This window comes from Myodes glareolus, chromosome 21, assembly GCF_982192425.1.
Source record: "Myodes glareolus chromosome 21, mMyoGla1.1, whole genome shotgun sequence".
NCBI classification, from domain to species: domain Eukaryota; kingdom Metazoa; phylum Chordata; class Mammalia; order Rodentia; family Cricetidae; genus Myodes; species Myodes glareolus.
In genome coordinates this window covers 6,014,455-6,032,715 of record NC_142046.1, presented here as the reverse complement: position 1 = coordinate 6,032,715, position 18,261 = coordinate 6,014,455, and the positions used below count along the sequence as shown (strand labels likewise).

At 35.1% G+C, this 18,261-nt stretch overlaps 1 protein-coding gene across 5 annotated transcripts in view; it reads left to right on the top strand.

Annotated features, from left to right (window-relative positions):
- Positions 1 to 18,021, top strand: part of Rc3h2 (ring finger and CCCH-type domains 2) — a 52,714-nt gene extending 34,693 nt beyond the window's left edge. For 2 of the 5 annotated variants that reach the window (XM_048429196.3, XM_048429195.3), the window contains 11 exons: positions 915 to 1,129; positions 3,333 to 3,766; positions 4,545 to 4,712; positions 7,733 to 7,879; positions 8,214 to 8,427; positions 8,802 to 8,886; positions 9,339 to 9,420; positions 9,506 to 9,640; positions 11,250 to 11,357; positions 11,457 to 11,605; positions 12,798 to 18,021. In XM_048429196.3, the coding sequence (XP_048285153.1) occupies positions 915 to 1,129; positions 3,333 to 3,766; positions 4,545 to 4,712; positions 7,733 to 7,879; positions 8,214 to 8,427; positions 8,802 to 8,886; positions 9,339 to 9,420; positions 9,506 to 9,640; positions 11,250 to 11,357; positions 11,457 to 11,605; positions 12,798 to 12,993 (1,933 nt within the window). In that variant the 3' untranslated portion in view covers positions 12,994 to 18,021. Of the gene's footprint in view, positions 1 to 914; positions 1,130 to 3,332; positions 3,767 to 4,544; positions 4,713 to 7,732; positions 7,880 to 8,213; positions 8,428 to 8,801; positions 8,887 to 9,338; positions 9,421 to 9,505; positions 9,641 to 11,249; positions 11,358 to 11,435; positions 11,606 to 12,797 lie in introns of those variants that run through there. The other 3 variants (XM_048429198.3, XM_048429197.3, XM_048429199.3) reach the window with 3 other exon arrangements.
- Positions 18,022 to 18,261: the final 240 nt, after the last annotated feature.

The following is an 18,261-nucleotide window of genomic DNA, read 5'->3' as shown; positions in this document are numbered from 1 at the left end:
CTCTTTATAGGGATTTTAGAACTTTTTCTTTTCTTTTTTTCCTTTCTTTGTTGTTTTTTGGGGGGGGGCAGGGTTTTTCTTTGTGTGCCCTTGGCTGTCCTAGAACTCACACTAAGGTCTCCACCTGCCTCTGCATCCCAAGCGCTGGGATTCAAGTTGTTCAAGTTGTTTGCACTGTTGCCTGCAGAGTTTTTAAAGCTTTTGAAAGGGAACAAGAATGTTATGATGATATTCTTTGGGGCTAATTACTTGATTATACAACCAAGAAATTCCTTTTAAATTAAAACAAAAAATTAATTGGCATTGCATCACCCAACAAATATTAAGTACTCACTTTGTGCTAAGATATATTTTATTTGTCCAGCAAATATTTATTGAGTGCCTGCTCCAAGCCAGGAGCTATTTTCTAGATATCATATACATAGAGTTAACAAAATAGACAAAAATGGACTTTTCTCAGATTACATTTTAGCTAATCAAATATTCTTACTGTTTCCATTTTCTTTACCCCAAAGACTTCTTCTAATAGACTTTTTATTGTTTATTTTTTTAAACTTAGTGGGATTTGTTTTGTTTTGTTTTTGTTGTTGTTTCTTTTTTGTTTTGTTTTTTTCCAGTAGGAAAAATCTTTAAAGAGTGAATCAAAATCAGGTGAAAAGCCACTTTAGTGCCTGGAGTTTGTTTTTATTTCCTGTTAGCCTCATCAGAACATGAGAACTGTTAAGCTGTATGGGCTTGTGAATTACAGTTTAAGGAGGCAGTGAAATTTCTTGCCAAATATATTTGCCCCTGTCAAAATACCTGACATGTTTCCTGTTGATAATTTTGCCTTAAGATTTTATGAGACATTTTTCTGAGAGAAGTTAGTGATCATAGTGAGTTATTCTTTCCTCTTTGTTCAATTCTCTCTCCAGTAAAATTGGTTCTCCTCCGAAGACTCCTGTAAGTAATGCAGCAGCTACCTCCGCTGGGCCCTCTAATTTTGGAACAGAGTTAAGCTCTGTGCCTCCCAAATCCAGCCCATTTCTAACTAGAGTTCCAGTATATCCTCAGCATTCTGAAAGCATTCAGTATTTTCAAGACCCAAGAACTCAGATACCCTTTGAAGTCCCACAATACCCACAAACAGGTAAGTAATTTTAGTCGATTCTAAGAACAAAGAACAAAGAAATAAATATAAGTATTTATTATCCTAAATAAATGAGTGTCTAGGCTATTTAAATTAACAGATTAATACTACTCCATGACCCATAAATTTTCTTCTGCCCTAGGAAATCTTTGCTTCTAGTTAGTAATTCTGTCATTTGGTAGATGGTGTCAAGGAGAATCAGAAGTCAAGCCAGCCTTAGCTCCACAGTGAGTTCAAGGTCAGCTTGTACTACAGGAGACCCTGTTTCAAAATAGACAAACCAACCAGCAAAGGCTGTTATTCATTTTCATTTGCATTACAATTGCACTAACATTTGCTCCATTCATATACCTAGGTGCATATGTTTTCTACATTCCCACTAATATAGGTATTTATATTGTTATATATCCTTGTCAATACTTGGTATCTTTGGTCTTTTCTGTGTTTGTTGGAGTAGTGTGATAAAAAGGTGCAGCAGTGCACATATGGTAGTCAGAGTCAGTTCTTTATTTCCAGCATGTGGGTTTGGGAGGTGAACTCATGCTGAACTTTGGTCTATATGCTATTAATTGCTGCTGTCTGGCTTTCTTTTTTCTTTTCTTTTTCTTTCTTTCTTTCTTTTTTTTAAAAATAATATTTGTTTGTAATGGAGTGAGGTGATATTTCTTTTTTTGTGTGTATTCCAAAATATTACTGGTGTTAAACATGTGTATTTTACTAGTTGATCATTTGGATATCTTCTTTTAGCAAATGTTTATTTAAATATACTGTTTATATTTATCAAGTTGCTTTTTTTATTGCATTTGTCATATATGTAGCTTGCAAATATTGTTTCCCATTCTGTAGGTTGCTTCTATAGTCTGATTGGGGTTTTTTTTAAGCCTATGAGAAGTTTTATTATTTGATAGAAAGTCTTTTCAAAAAAAAAAATCTTGCTTGTTCTAGTACCTTGAAGCATTTCTCATGATTTCTTCTAAAAGGTTTATAGTTCCAAGTAATATATAGAAATCTTTACTCTCTACAGAATTAATTTTTATAACTAGTTAGAGATAAGAGTCTATTTCTATTCTTCTACCTAGATACTAGGTCTTTTGTAAAAATGACCTCAATGAAATGGTATATAAAATGTAATGTTTTTGTGCTTCGTTAAAAGAAGACATTTTTCCTCTTGTGTACATATTTTACTCTTATGTATATGTAATGTGGTTACTGGAAGCTGGGCCCAGGTGCTCTTCAGGAACAGCAAGTACTTTTATTCACTGAGCCATCTCTACAACCCTACTTTTTAATTTTTATTTATTTTCGAGGCAGAATCTCAATATATGTAGCCCAGGCTGGTCTGAAACTCCTAGACCAAGCTGGCCTCAAACTCAGAGATCCACCTGCTTCTGCCTCACAAATGCTGGGATAAAAGGAGAGCACCATCACATCTATTTTTTGTACAATTTGAAAAGAATATGAATAACAAATTCTAAAAGAGATCTTTAAGGTGGGAGTAGCTTACGCATTTAATCCCAGCACTCGGAAGGCAGAAGCAGGTGGATCTCTTGTGAGTTTGAGGCTAACCTAGTCTAGAGTGAGTTCCAGTTCCAGGGCAGCCAGTCTCAAAAAAAAGGAAAGAAAGAAAGGAAAGAGAGCTCTTTAACCTCTGCTTAATAAGAGCCAGTGATATAACTAATTACTTATGTAGAAACCACATGGAAAAGATTCATTTAACAGGGCAGTGGTGTTGCACGTCTTTAATCCCAGCACTGGGGAGGCAGACGAAGGGAGCTCAGTGAGTTTGAGGCTAGCCTGTTCTACAAAGCAAGTTCCAGAACAACCAGGGTACAGAGAAATCCTGTCTTTTAAAACCTAAAAAGAAGAAAGAAAGAAAGAAAGAAAGAAAGAAAGAAAGAAAGAAAGAAAGAAAGAAAGAAAGAAAGAAACTAAGAGAGGGAGGGAGGAAGAAAGAAGGAAGGAAAGAAAGATTGATTAAACAAGAATCCGTCTGCTATCTGGCAAAAGTTCTGTGTAGTTTTAACATTGTTGAATATTGATATTACTATAATGGTATCTTGACAATAATACAGTTTCTATATGAAGGTAAAGGTCAATGCTGATTATATTTTCCCACAAACAGGGCAGCTTTAGACTTGAAACATTATAAAATGTTCTTTTTACTAAGATGTTACATTGAATATTCCTCTTTCCAATTTTTAAGGATACTACCCACCACCTCCAACGGTACCAGCTGGTGTGACTCCTTGTGTTCCTCGCTTTGTGAGGTCCAATAATGTTCCAGAGTCCTCCCTCCCACCTGCTTCCATGCCATATGCTGATCATTACAGTACATTTTCCCCTCGAGACCGAATGAATTCTTCTCCTTACCAGCCTCCTCCTCCGCAGCAGTACGGACCAGTTCCTCCAGTACCTTCTGGAATGTATGCTCCTGTGTATGACAGCAGGCGCATCTGGCGCCCAGCTATGTACCAACGAGATGACATTATTAGAAGCAATTCTTTACCTCCAATGGATGTGATGCACTCATCTGTCTATCAGACATCTTTACGGGAAAGATACAATTCATTAGATGGATATTATTCAGTGGCTTGTCAGCCACCAAATGAGCCAAGGACGACTGTGCCTTTACCAAGGGTAAATGATGTTGAACATAAAAATACTACTGTCGTGTGTTAGTTGAGATCTGTGTCTTGAGTTAAACCAGATAGATTCTCACTGTGATTTAGAGAAGTTGTTTGACCTTTGTGTGGCTTGGCTTTTTGTTGTTGTTGTTGTTAGTTTTGTGTTTTTTTCATCTGATGGAAGTAAGAGTAGTACCTACTTATAAGACTGTTGTGAGAATTAGTTTTAAAAAAGAATCAAAACTTTTAGAACTAGGCTTGATAGTGTTCAAAAAAGTATTATGTTGCCAGGCGGTGGTGGCTCACACCCTTAATCCCAGCACTTGGGGGGTAGATACAGGTGGATTTTTGTGAGTTCAAGGCCACCCTGGTGTACATAGTAAGTTCCAGGACAGCAGGACTATTTCACAGAGAAACCCTGTCTCGAAAAAACAAACGAAAGGAAGGAAGGAAGGAGGAAAGAAAGAAAGTTATGTTCAGTTAGGAACGGATGCAGAAGTTTAAAAACAGACCTGAAGATAGAAGGACAAGGCCTTTTTTCAGTAGCTTCACATATATACAAATGACTTCTAAAGTAGAAAAATGAGTGCTCACATTTTCCTTGATTTTCAGCTGAACCTTTTCGTTTGAATATGTGGAGAAAACACTAGGGTTCTAAGGCAGTTTCTCTGTTCTTTTTGTACATGTGTGCATCCCAACAATAGAAACTTTTTACTTTATTCTCACAGAACATAGTTTATTTACCACTCTACAGGTGACCAAAATTTTTTTTTTCCTTTTATCCTTCTTAGGAGCCTTGTAGTCATTTGAAGACCAGTTGTGAGGAACAGATAAGAAGAAAACCAGATCAGTGGGCACAGTACCATACCCAGAAAGCTCCTGTCTCTTCAACTCTTCCTGTGGCAACACAGTCACCAACACCACCTTCTCCTCTATTCAGTGTAGACTTCCGAACAGATGTAAGAAAGGTTTTAACCACTTAGTAATCACTAATGTTCAAACAGATGATTTTAAACTATGGTTAACTGATTTGTATATTTTGGAATGGTTTTGTATGAAGTCAGATTTAGCTCAGTACCCAGGGAAAGGGTGACACGTGCCTTCGTGCCTTTAATCCCAGCACTCAGGAGGCAGAGGCAGGCGGATCTCTGTGAGTTCAAGGCCAGCCTGGTCTACAAGAGCTAATTCCAGGACAGGCTCCAAAAGTCACAGAGAAACCCTGTCTCAAAACAAAAACAAACAAACAAACTAATTAGCTCAGTAAGCAGTGTGTAAACTATGGCTCGGGGAAGATATTCTCAACATAAGGGTCCTTTACCAGGATTTCAAGATTATTGCAGTAGTAGACTTAATACTTTATATTTTTATTGTTATTGTTATGTTTCTTGGCTTTTTTAGTTTTGGACTAGGTCCAAACATTGTACATCCTCTACCACTGAACTTTATGCTAATTCCTGATTGGTGTAAGATTCAGAATAAAAATATACCTACCATTTACCTAGTAACTACTTAAAAAAATGATGTTTTATTTAATTCTCATGAAAACCATAGAGGGCATGTATTATCTGCATTTTATAGGTTATAACCCAGGGAACTTAAATAATTTGTCCAAGATCTTTTAGTTTATACATAGCTTAGAGTTTGAATCCTGGGTTTTTTTTTCCTGTTTCACAGGAAGTACAAAAATGGCCCTGTTAATTATCCTTATTATTACAAAACAAGTCTATGACAGAATGATTTCTATTCTGCCTATTTTATTGTATGTTTTGTGTGTGTGTGTGTTATTTCTCTAAATATAGTATATTAGAGAAAAAAATCTTTTTGTATTTTTCTTTTTGTTTTTCGAAATAGGGTCTCTCTGTGTAACTTTTCTGGCTGTCTTAGAACTCGCTCTGTAGACCAGACTGACCTCAAACTCACAGATCTGCTTGCCTCTGCCTTTCAAGTGCTGGATTATAAGTGTGCACTCCCACTGCCCGATGAGAAAATTTCTTTGCATACTCTTTTGTTTATCCCTTTTCCTCAGGTTTCTGGTACAAACAAACAAAAAACTATTTTTATATCTTTTTGCTATGAAAAGTTTCAGACATACAAAAGATAAAGACTCATAATAATACATATAATTATATCACTTCCAAAATTGTCAACTTGGTCAAATTTGTTTCATTTGTGCTTCTTAACATTGGATTATTTTGGCATAGTCCTAGCTATACATACACATTCATTTTTAATTAAATTTGTTGAGTTTTGTCTTGTTTTTTATTTTTTAATTTACTTTTTAAAATCTGTGTGTGTGTTTGTCTGTCTAAGTTTATACCACCTGTATAGATGCCCATAGAGGCAAGAGGGCATTGGATTTTATGGAACAGGAGTTAAAGGATGTTATTAACTGACCAGTGTGGGTGCTGGGAACCTAACTCAGGTACTCTGGAATAGGAGCAAATACTCTACTGAGCCATTTCTCCATTCTCTAATTTTGTTTGTTGAGACAGTGTTTCACTAGGTAGCCCAGGACTCAGCAATTCCCCTGAATCATCCTCCCTAGTGCAGGATCTGCAAATGTGAGCTATAACACCCAAATTTGATAAATATTTCTATTCAGGAGTATTTCATAAAATGCTACTTTTTAACCTATTCATATTCATCTCACTAAACTGAGACTACCTCAAAATAAGTAAACAGCTTGGCAATGATGTTAGAGATGTCAATTTTTTCTTTTTTTCTTCTTTTTCTTGTTTTTTGGAGATGGGGTTTCTCTGTGTTGCTCTGGTTGTCCTGGAACTATCTCTGTATACCAGGTTGGCTTCAGATTTGGCGATCCATTTGCCTCTGTCTCCTGAGTGCTGGAATTAAAGGCATGTGTCAACACTGTCTGGCCCATATTTTCACTTTTTATACAATATACTTTAAGAAATAAGTATTTCTTTGTGATTCAGATCAGGTATTGGCAAATAGCATTATTCATGTTTAACTTTTCTGTTCCTCAGTTTCCCGGTCTCTATAATTATTCAAGTAGATTTTATGATTCTTAAAACTTTAGTATCCTGGCAGTAGTATTATAGTATATTACATTTCCTTTCACATCTATTCTTTCCCTTTTCTAGCTTCAGAGCTGCCTTTGAATTCCTTTTGTTAGGTAACACTGCATAACTTATGTTGTTCCTTTATTTGCTACATGTTCTTTTTTCCTCAAGAGAATTATAGACTGCTTTAAGACATGGACCGTGGTGTTTTTTATTTTTCCTTTTTTTTTCCTCTTTTTTTTTTTTTTGCTAGCATCACATATCATTTTAGTGTGTTATTATTAATTGATTTTGATATTGGTCAGGAGTTTTGTAAGAACACTTAAACTTAAAGGACTGAGGCAGTAAGACAGCTTTAATAGGTAGGGCTACTTGCTGTAGAACCTGATACCTTTAGTCTGATTTCTGGGACCCACATGGTAGAGGGAGAGAACCAACTCCCACAAGTTGTCTTCTGGCTTCTCACACCTCATGGCACCTGCGTACGTAAGCACTAAATAAATAAATAATTAAAATGAAATTTGAATGTGTTTTTAAAAATTGTAAAAATCATTTAATAGGACAAAAATGGAAGAGTATATAGAATAACTTACAAGACAAAGGAAAAGAAGGTGTGCTATTTTCTGTTTTATGAATATTATTGCTTAGAGCTGATTTATTTATTATTTGTTTGCTTTATTCTTTTTGAGAGAAAGTTCTGTTCCACACAACTAGGCTGATGTGGAACCCAATATAGCTCACGTTCACCTTGAACTCCATGCAGTTCTTCCTCAGGTCACCATATTATAGTTATGGAAGTGAGGCAGCACACCCAGCTGTTACATAAGTTCTGGAAAGAGTTCAGTTATTAACTGTATGATCCTTTAATTGTATAATAGTTATTCAGTATTAGTTACAAGCTTGTAAAGTTAGGTTTCATACTAATTTGCCTTTTTTCCCCCTTCTTTTTTAATCAGTTCTCTGAGAGTGTGAGTGGCACAAAATTTGAGGAAGACCATCTTTCCCATTATTCTCCCTGGTCTTGTGGCACCATAGGCTCTTGTATAAATGCCATTGATTCAGAGCCCAAAGACGTAATTGCTAATTCAAATGCTGTGCTAATGGTATGATTTTGCTTGACTGGGTAAAAGGGGGTTTTGGAGGTAGGGAAGATAATGCTAATGTTTTACGTTTTAAAATGAAGACTTTAGTTTTTTTTTATATTCTGACTGTATGACTTATGTGTAAATAGCAGGATAATATTTTAACGAAACAAATTTCATGGAATGTTTCAATTATTTAACCATAACTTAGTAGTTTAATATGGTTGTTACATACCATTTAGATCTACAGTTAGTATAAATTTGACCAGAAAAACCTAATTATGTGTCTTCTAAGAACATACTTTATCATTAGCTACAGTAATGACCTTTGACTGATATTCTTTGATTTGTACAGGACCTGGACAGTGGGGATGTTAAGAGAAGAGTTCATTTATTTGAAACTCAGAGAAGGACAAAAGAAGAAGACCCAATTATTCCCTTTAGTGATGGACCCATTATCTCAAAATGGGGTGCAATTTCCCGATCCTCCCGAACAGGTTACCATACAACAGATCCCGTCCAGGCAACTGCTTCCCAAGGAAGTACTACTAAGCCCATCAGTGTATCAGGTGATCCATTTTAGTAATACCAAAGAATTTATACCATGTACTTTTATTCCTAACCTGTGAGATAGAAAACATTTCATTTAACCATCTTAAACTGAGAATGAAGTGTTTTCAACAAATTCTTTGTCTAGTAGGAAAAAATAAACAGCCATTTAGAAAGTATATTTGTACTTATATACTCATTTTTAAAGACAAATTTCCTTTGTCTTTTTATTTATTTACTTTTGAGACATGGTCTCACTCTGTATCCAAGCTGGTCTCAAACTTGTGGCAGTCTTTCTGCCTCAGTCTCCTGAGTGCTGGTATTGCAGATGTGCACCACCTTGTCTGGCTTATTTTCTGCTTTTTTAATAATTGTTTCTTTTTGTTTCCTACAGATTATGTCCCTTATGTCAATGCTGTTGACTCAAGGTGGAGTTCATATGGAAATGAGGCCACATCATCAGCACACTATATTGATCGGTAACTTTGCTCTCATTTCCTTACTATGCTTTACTTTCAAACTACATGCATCTTAAAATATGGAAACCAGCCAAATGATGTCGGCACACGCCTTTAATCCCAGCACTCAGAAGGCAGAGGCAGATAAATCTCTGTGAGTTTGTGGCAAGCTACAGGTCTACAGAGCGAGTTTCAGAATAGTCAGGACTGTTTCACAGAGAAATCCTGTCTTGAAAAATCAAAAAAAAAAAAATTTACATCCATATATACACGTGTGTGTGTGTGTGTGTGTGTGTGTGTGTGTGTGTGTGTGTCTCACTACTAGTTCTAGTTTTCCATGGAATAAGCCACAGCTATTTGGAATGATGACTAAAACATATTCAGTGTTGATAGTTACAAAGAACATATAGTCATTAATGATTTAGTTGCTTTATATCTAACTTTAACTACAATAAACATATTTCTTTTTAAAGGGACAGATTCATTGTTACTGATTTATCTGGTCATAGAAAGCATTCCAGTACTGGAGACCTTTTGAGCATTGAACTTCAGCAGGTAGGCTCTATTTATTTAGCTTTGATTTTTAAAAAGTAAATAATAATTGAAAGCTAAGTTTATGTTTTCCTCTCTCTTCATGGAGGCCAAGAGTAACTCATTACTTCTTCAGAGGGAAGCTAATGCTCTGGCCATGCAACAGAAGTGGAATTCCTTGGATGAAGGACGACATCTTACTTTAAATCTTCTAAGCAAGGAAATTGAACTGAGAAATGGAGAGGTAAGAAAACTGAATATCTTGGCTTCATATTAATGTATTTGCTTTCTATAACTGTGTATTGAGATGTACTTACTATATCTTAGTGAATTTTTCAAAGGTATGATGGATTACTTTTTTTTATATATTTAGAAATATATTTGGATATGCAAGTACATTTGAAGATGCAGTAACAAATAATTTTAAACGAGGCCACAGATTTGAAGGAGAGAAGGAAGGCATATATATGAGGCCTTAGAGAGAAGAAAGGAAAGGGAGAAATGTAGTTACATTATAATTTCAAAATTAAACCAAAACAGAATTATTAATAATTAAGTTTAAAAGGTACTTCAAATTTTAGTAAAGTTTGTGAATCTGTTTTAGAAGCTTCATTCTTCATACTTATCTTAGTAAATAAACTATTGCACTGTAACCCTGTTCTAAATGGACAACTTCAAGAAAGTTCTGTTAAACTGAAAAAGAATAAATGTTTAAGATAAACTGAGTGGCTAATTTCTTGAGTATTCATATTTCTTAGTTAAAGATATGAAGAGACTATAGATTTTCATTTCTACATTTCAAATGTAAAAGTAGTATCTTTATAATATCTTTTTATAATGTTACAATTTTTTAAAAAGAAGTAATATGAAGACTACAATATTCTATTTTTTTAAGGGTATCTGTTATTTCTAGCTTTGAAAAATGCTTTCTATCTAGGGCAACCTCATCTTTTAGTCTTCTCCCTTGCTGTTGCAGGGAGCTCTTTCTACCTCACTAAAGGTTTGTTGTTCTTTTTTGCTTCTTTTTTTTTTTTTAAGATTTATTTATTTATTTATACAATGTCCTGCCTGCAGGCCAGAAGAGGGCACCAGATCTCATTACAGATGGCTGTGAGCCACCACGTGGTTACTGGGAATTGAACTCAGGACTTCTGGAAGAGCAGTCAGTGCTCTTAACCACTGAGCCATCTCTCCAGCCTGAAATTTTTTATTTATTTTGCACATTTTTTAAAATTTTTATTGCTTTATAAATAATAGCATTCAAAATTTTTCACTTCCTCCCCTCCTCCCATTTCCCTCTCCCCTCCCCTCCAGTCCTAAGAGAGGGCAGGGTACCCTGTCTTGTGAGAAGTCCAAGGCCCTCCCGCCTCCATCCAGGCTTAGGAAGGTGTGCATCCAAACAGACTAGGATCCCAAAAAGCCAGTACATGCAGTAGAGACAAATCCCAGTTCCTTCTGTTATCATTGGCTTCTCAGTCAGCCCTCATTGTCAGCTACATTCAGAGAGTCCGGTTTGATCCCATGCTCATTCAGTCCCAGTCCAGCTGGCTTTGGTGAGCTCCCATTAGATCAGACACACTGTCTCAGTGGGTGGACCAACCCCTCGTGGTCCTGACTTCCTTGCTCATCTTCTCCCTCCTTCTGCTCTTCAACTGGACCTTGGGAGCTCAGTCCAGTGCTCCGATGTAGGTCTCTGTCTCTATCTCCAGATGGATTATTTTTTTAAACTTAGAGTAGAAATCGTAGTTCTCAGACTTCTGATCTTTAGCTAATAAATCTGTAGGTTTTCCATTTTAATTTAAAGGAGGCCTCAGGTTCTCCAGGTATAAAATTAATATTTTTCTTAATTACAGAGTGATTATACAGAAGACACAGTAGATACGAAGCCCGATAGAGATATTGAGTTAGAGCTTTCAGCACTTGATACTGATGAACCTGATGGACAAAGTGAACAAATTGAAGTAAGTGTCACAATTAGATAATTAGATGCCTTTGTTCTGTTGTAAATCAAAACGCATAAAATACTGTCATATTGAAAGATTAACTTTTTATTTTCTTAGAAAATCCTGGACATACAACTTGGTATCAGTTCTCAAAATGATCAGTTGCTGAATGGAACAGCAGTGGAAAATGGCCATCCTGGCCAGCAACAGCAGAAGGACCCAGTAAAGCAGAAGAGACAGAGTTTAGGTGAAGACCGTGTAACTCTGTGAGTGTTAGACAGATCCTTCATCAGCAGGGGACATAGGATGTAAATATTTAGAGAAGTAGATGTAGTGTTAGATTAATTTTCTCTTTTTACTATTAGGGGGAACCCTTATATATTAAAGTAATGATTTGGTCAGTCTGTATTTTTAGAGAAATTTGAACTTGTAAAGTAGTTTATTTTAATAACCCAAAACTTACTATTTGTTGGGATGAAAGTTCTCTAGTCTCTAGTATACTTCCTCAATTTGGCCAAACTTGTAATTGGGAGATTAAATCCTAGATTAACACAGCTGTGACTTCAGCACTTGTTAGGCAGAGTCAGGATCGGCTTCTTACGTGTTCTTGGCTATCATGGAATCCATAGCAAAACCCTATCTCAGAAATAAACCATAAGGGACTGGAAAAGGCTCAGCAGTTAGGAGCACTTGCTGCTCTTGCAGAGGCCCCAGGTTTGGTTCCCAGCATTCACATGGTAACTCACAGTCATCAGTAATTCTTGTTCCAGAGAATATTGAGACCTCCAAGGGCAGGGCACACATGTGGCTCACATCCATACATGAAAACAAGCACCTGTATATATAAATCTTTAAAAAAATAATAATAAAAACTAGAGCAAACAAAAAGTGTTAAGTGTTTCTTGTCTTAAAAATCATGTTAGGATTTTCTTGACTATTATATTGCCATTTTGTTTAATTACTGCCAAAGATTTGGGCCTGGTCTTAAGCTTGATAATTTATATGTCATCTAGTTAGTATTTTAATTTTTATCATAAATTCGGAAAATAGGATCTTTTTAATGACGTCTGATGTTTTAAAAATTACTTTGATTTTTATTTATTAATTCTTGTGTGTCTGGGTATTTTGCCTGCTTTTAGTCTGTCTGTACACCATGTACAAACCTTGTGCCTGCATAGGCCAGAGCGGGCATTGTGTCTCCTGGGATTCGAGTTATAGACCTTTGTAAGATGCCATTTTGAGTGCTAGAAATTGAACCCAGATCCTCTGGAATAACAGCTAATGCTCTATCTGCTGAACCATCTCTCTAGCCCCCATTCAGTACTTTTCTTGATAAAGAAGATGGGCTTTTCCTGTGGGCTTTTAAGAGTTTGAAATAGCTTTTAGAGAGCATATGATAACTCTTAAATATTTGCACTTAAAGTTAATTTGCTTTCATTATCATTTATTTTCCTATAGGGAGGAGCAAAAAACAATTCTGCCGGTAACATCTTGCTTTAACCAGCCACTCCCAGTGTCTATTAGCAGTGCAAGCTGCCTCCCCATCACCACATCTGTCAGTGTTGGCAATCTTATCCTGAAAACTCATGTTATGTCTGAAGATAAAAACGACTTTTTAAAACCTATTGCAAATGGGAAGATGGTTAACAGCTGAAAGGAGGCTCATCTTTCAAATTTGTGACCACACCTTGGAAGCATTTACACTAGCTTTTTATATATATATATAATATATATTATATAATGTATATTTTTTTTAAAAAAAGAATATTATTGGGGGCATCCATTTCCTGTGGACTCTTTGATACTTCAAGCCCTCTTGCATTAGCATTATGAAAAAAAAAAGAAAATTTACTTTACTAGGGTAATGTTCACATTCCAGAAATTATTGGAATTTGGACATTTAACTTAAGCTTCAAGCAGCTTTTTATGAGTTTGTAGCAATCCGGTGCAGTAACTGAGCCATTTCCTATTTTAAATGGCTTCTACAGTAAATTAACAACTCAGTTATTAAACTAGCAGGATCCTACAATGATACATCTAGTGAAAGTAGAGTTAATTAATTAACTAATTTATTTCTATTTTATGTTTCACTGAGAGAAATTTCCATCTCATTCCAGATGCTTTATTTATCTTTTTTATTGAGCTTTGCATGTATTTTTCTTTTCTTTTTTGTTTTTGAAGAGTGAAGTTAGATGTTCTTACCATAGAGTTTTACAGGGTTATATACTAGCTTTACTGCATTATATGTAGAAGTGTGGTGCAGTGCTTTTATCTGTAGCATTTAATTTTTTTAATTTTCCATTTTTCAAGGATAGTTTCTGCTTTGTTGATATTTATACAAAGGCTACTTGTTGAAGTAATTAACTAAAAATATAACCAAGTGCCTAAGTCTTTCAGCTGATGTACTAGATATTAAATTCTCCTAAGTTATGCAGAATCGTTTTTACAATTTTGATAAATTATGCACTAATGTAATGGCAATTTTTTAAAATGCAGATTTAAGCCTGTACATTATTGAATCTGATGACTTGGCAAAAGAATCAGGTGCTTTCAGCTTTCTTGAGAAAACCCTGTATGTAGCGTTTGCACTGATTAACAAGACGGTATTGCTGGGTCTTTAATTTAAATTAATTTGGGTGTTCATTGCATTGTTTTAGTTACATATTGTTTATTGTTTATTTCATATTGGGTTTAATTTTCCATGTTTTCTGACTGTTAGGTTGATAAAACTTTGAACCATGTAGTAGTAGAACATTGGCTAACATTTATCCATACTTAAAAACATGAATAATTTCTGCCCTGCCATAATGTGGCTGAAATTTTCAGTTGGCATCTGAAAGTATGCAGTATGTCTAGCCAGCCATGTCTCAGATTTGTGAGTGGTATTTTATTGAAGCTTAAATTTCAGTCAACGTTTGAAAACAAAAGCTGGGCATTTCTTCCTGGTGGTAATATTACCTATAGTTTGTTTTTATTTTTGTTTTTCCTCCATTTCTTTCAGATTAGTTTGACTTTTATTGTTTTTTAATTAACTTCTGTGAAGTTGTTTACTCTGAAAATTGTACTGGAATATTTTAAGCCAAGCTGATCTTTCACCAGGTGTACTGTATGTAAGGGCTTCTCCTGCTAGCAAGATGCTTAAACAGGATCATGTTATTGGTCGTCTGAGCTATTTAGTTATTTTACAAAAAAAAGAAAAAAGAAAAAAAACCAACAAAAAACCACAGCATTGTATCAGATAAGATTTTGATAAAAAGTTTTGTGCACATTTCCAGGGGTGGGAGGGTTGACATTTTCCCTGAAATTTCTTGATTGGAATGAGTAAATACTGGTGTTTGATAACTGTCTTAATGAACATGCTCATAAGGTGACTGATAAGTTGTAAATAATACCTGAGAAACAAAGGGGTAGTTTTGATATTCTGGTGTCAGTATGGAAGATCTTACACATTTATTTAATACTTAAGTGTAGTGTATGGAGATGTTTGTTTGTAGCATAACAGCACAGTAGCCTTGACTTAATTTCTTTTGGTTAATACTGTACCTTTTGCCATGGCCAGTGCTCCCCATCCCTATAAAGACATTTTATTTATTTCGTTCTATAACCTGAAATGAATAGGAACAAGAGTTTTAAACCATGTTACATTAACTTATTTCTGACATTATGTATTAGCCTAGGATATTACAGGAACTTGATTGTTATATAATTTATATCAGAACCTTTCTATGAATATGAGCTTATCACATTTGAAATGCTTCCAATGCTCTTTTTTTTCCTTTTGTAATTCCAAAAAGGTTATGTAAACCAGTCTGTCTATTTCATGGATATTTAATAGTGAGATCTTCCATGTTGAAGGTAATGTATTTTTTTTTAAGATTTTAAAATTGCTATTTTGTTACAAAATAGAGACCTATTAACAGTTGAGAGCTCCTTATGTGCCCTCAGGGAAAGAACCCTCTGTGCAACAGAACTACACAAACATCTTCAGTATTTTCTGAGGGTGATTATATACTACATAAATTGATCTTGTGTATTTAACCTTATCTTTTTAATTTTAAAATTGACATTTGAAACGTGGTTGTGCTCTGCTGGAGGGGGTTGGGATGCTTAGGTGTTTGCCTACTTGTTCAGTAAATTACATTTGCATCAGTATGTGTTCCTGCCAACCTTATTGGTATGTCTCAAATACTTAGCGTCAAATAATACTTGTCTTGCAGTAGATGATCCCAGAAAATAGTAACTCCCTATTCTTAGATTTTTACTCTTTCTTACTAACAACAGAGGAATTGTTTTTGTGTCATTATTCTGTATTGCATCTTTTATGTAGTGACAACCTACTGTCTGTTTTGGTGGGTTAATGTGAAATAAAGCCATTGGATTTCTGCCACTTCAGAAGAAAGGACAGTTCGTCTGACCTTTCTTCAAAATGATGTCATAAGGAAAATAGTACAAACAGACCTAGCACATGGGTTATTAAAATTGGGGGCAATCATCACTTTGATCCTTTAATAAGACATTATGCCGAACATGTTTGGGATCAGAGATTACAGCTACAATAGAAGAGAAAATTAGTAATGTTGATATCTAAACTACATGTGTTGCCTATGGGTATAACCAGGAAAAAAGCACTCTGAGGTCTGAAAAGTAGAAAAATGATGTGGGTTTTCTTGTGTTTTGTTTTTCTTCCCAGTTTCTAAATCCAGTCAGTGTACCACATTCAGATGCTGTGAATATAGCATCTTTAGTCTTGTGTGGGGTCATTTCATTTTATGAATTCTAAGAGTTTTATGTGTATTTTTTCTAGTTGGTACCTAAACAAATCATATTCTCTTACCTATGCTACCATGACTTATTTTAATGCCATGCAGTAAACCAGTATATGTGGGGACAGCTATACATTCAAAAAAAAAAAAAAAGAATAGCTCTAGGTGTGTGGCACTTATTCTCTCCTTTCGTACTTCTTACCCTAGTAAAAGAATTAAATGAAACTTCTCATACAAAAACTAAAAAAATTCCCTTTTGTATGGATCCTAGTTACTTTGACCCAGATTTCAAGTTGATGCTGAGTTACAAAGCACATCCTGATTTTATATACAGAAGATTACAGAATGCAGTGGTTTGTAGGACTTTTGAAAAATTGGATCATTTAACCATTTGAAAAAAATTGTTTAAAAGCCACCTACCCTACTTTTGAATTTTAGATGTGATACAGCCCATGTTGTCTTTTTAGCTAGAGTTGGAACTTATAACAATCGGATTCAGCATATGATTTCATCTGTGAATCTGAGTTTTTCTTCCCTTGTTTCTTTGAATTATTTTCTGAGCAGTCTGTCATCAATATTGGTAATTAATCATTAAAGAGAAAAGTTGCATTGCGGCTATGTATTAGTGTCTTAGAACGTTTCTTGTGTTTTAGTGAATCGAGAGTACTGATGGGATCAGTTACTGTAACTTCTTCTACAGAAGGGCACCTTCTGCAAGCAGAACACAAATGAACATGCTCAAGAAGTATCCCGTTTTCTAAAGATTAAGTTTGCTAGTAATTCCTTTACATGAGCTGTTTCTTTGTATCCCTTTGCTGGCAAGGGAGTACAAGGAGTCAAACCCCAGAACAGAACAGCCCACATTTGAGTGGAGACTTATTTTTACTCTAAGGGGAGTTATTCCCCAAGTATGAAACTGGCAATTATTTTTTCTCTTATATAAAAAATTTAAAAAATCACCTAAACCAATGGAAAATAGATACTGGCTGCCCTTAGTACTGCCAAAAGCCAAAGTCATTTGCACATATTTCATCAACCTGTCAAGAATTAGGCCTCTCTTTATAACCCACAGCATGAAAGTGCATGCATTCTCTTAGCTGGGCAAACGATTATACTGTAGTTGTGATACAACACATGTGGCTTTTATTTGTACTGCACATACCCACTGTACAGCCACTTGGGAGTATCGTGGTTAGCTTACAGCAACTGCCGTCTGCATTTATACTGTTTATTGCATATTCTTTTCCCTGGAAGTGAAAGAGAAATGTTCTTGTTGCATTGATTACATTTTATAAATTTGCTTAGCTGGAAAGTTTGGGGAAAGAGGCCTATTTGTCAATTGTACAACCGATTGTGAAGCTTAGTGTGAATATTTTTACGTCTGTATTAGACATTTACTTTGCAAATCTATTGTTCGATTGAAATGTAAATGAAATTAAAGATGGTGTACACCCATCATGTAAAAAGCAGGCACCATCTCTAAGATGGATTTAATGCTCATTTTTAAGGCATATACTCAGCTTCTATTTAAAACTATAAAATAATTCTGTACAATGAAATATGGGGAATATATATGGGAATAAATTCTATTCCATTTATTTCAATTTGAATTTCCAAATTGTAATGTTTCCCTTTGTGCTATAGGAATAGGATTAAATGGGGGGAAGGCTAGAATTTATAAGGCCTGTATATGGGGGGAGGGCAGAGATGGAACAATGAGGGTTGTGATGATAGTGAATAGCAAAGAGTGAATTCTGTGTGTTTTTGCTGTAGCACTGAAGTGAAGAGGTATTAGCTTTGGCTGTTCACAAACTAGAGCATCATGATTTTCAGTGTTTGAGAGAAAATTGATGGAAAAAGTTTGCAGTACTTGACATGTATTTGCATGCACAAAATAAAATTATTTGTCCACCTTAAAAGTTGTTTGCTTAGTGTCAATGTTAAGTTTATGGTATGTTTTAGTTGTCCTGATTTTCTTGATAATATCTTTAATAAAGCTGCAAAGACACTCTTTAAGTAGGGACTTAAATGTTCACCTGCTTCATTGGTATACATTGGGAGGTAAATAGACCTAAGGAGATGAAATATTTCTTAATTTTGTTTGACACTTCATTCAATATAGATCACTTTTTAAGTGGGTGGTGGTGTAAAATATAATA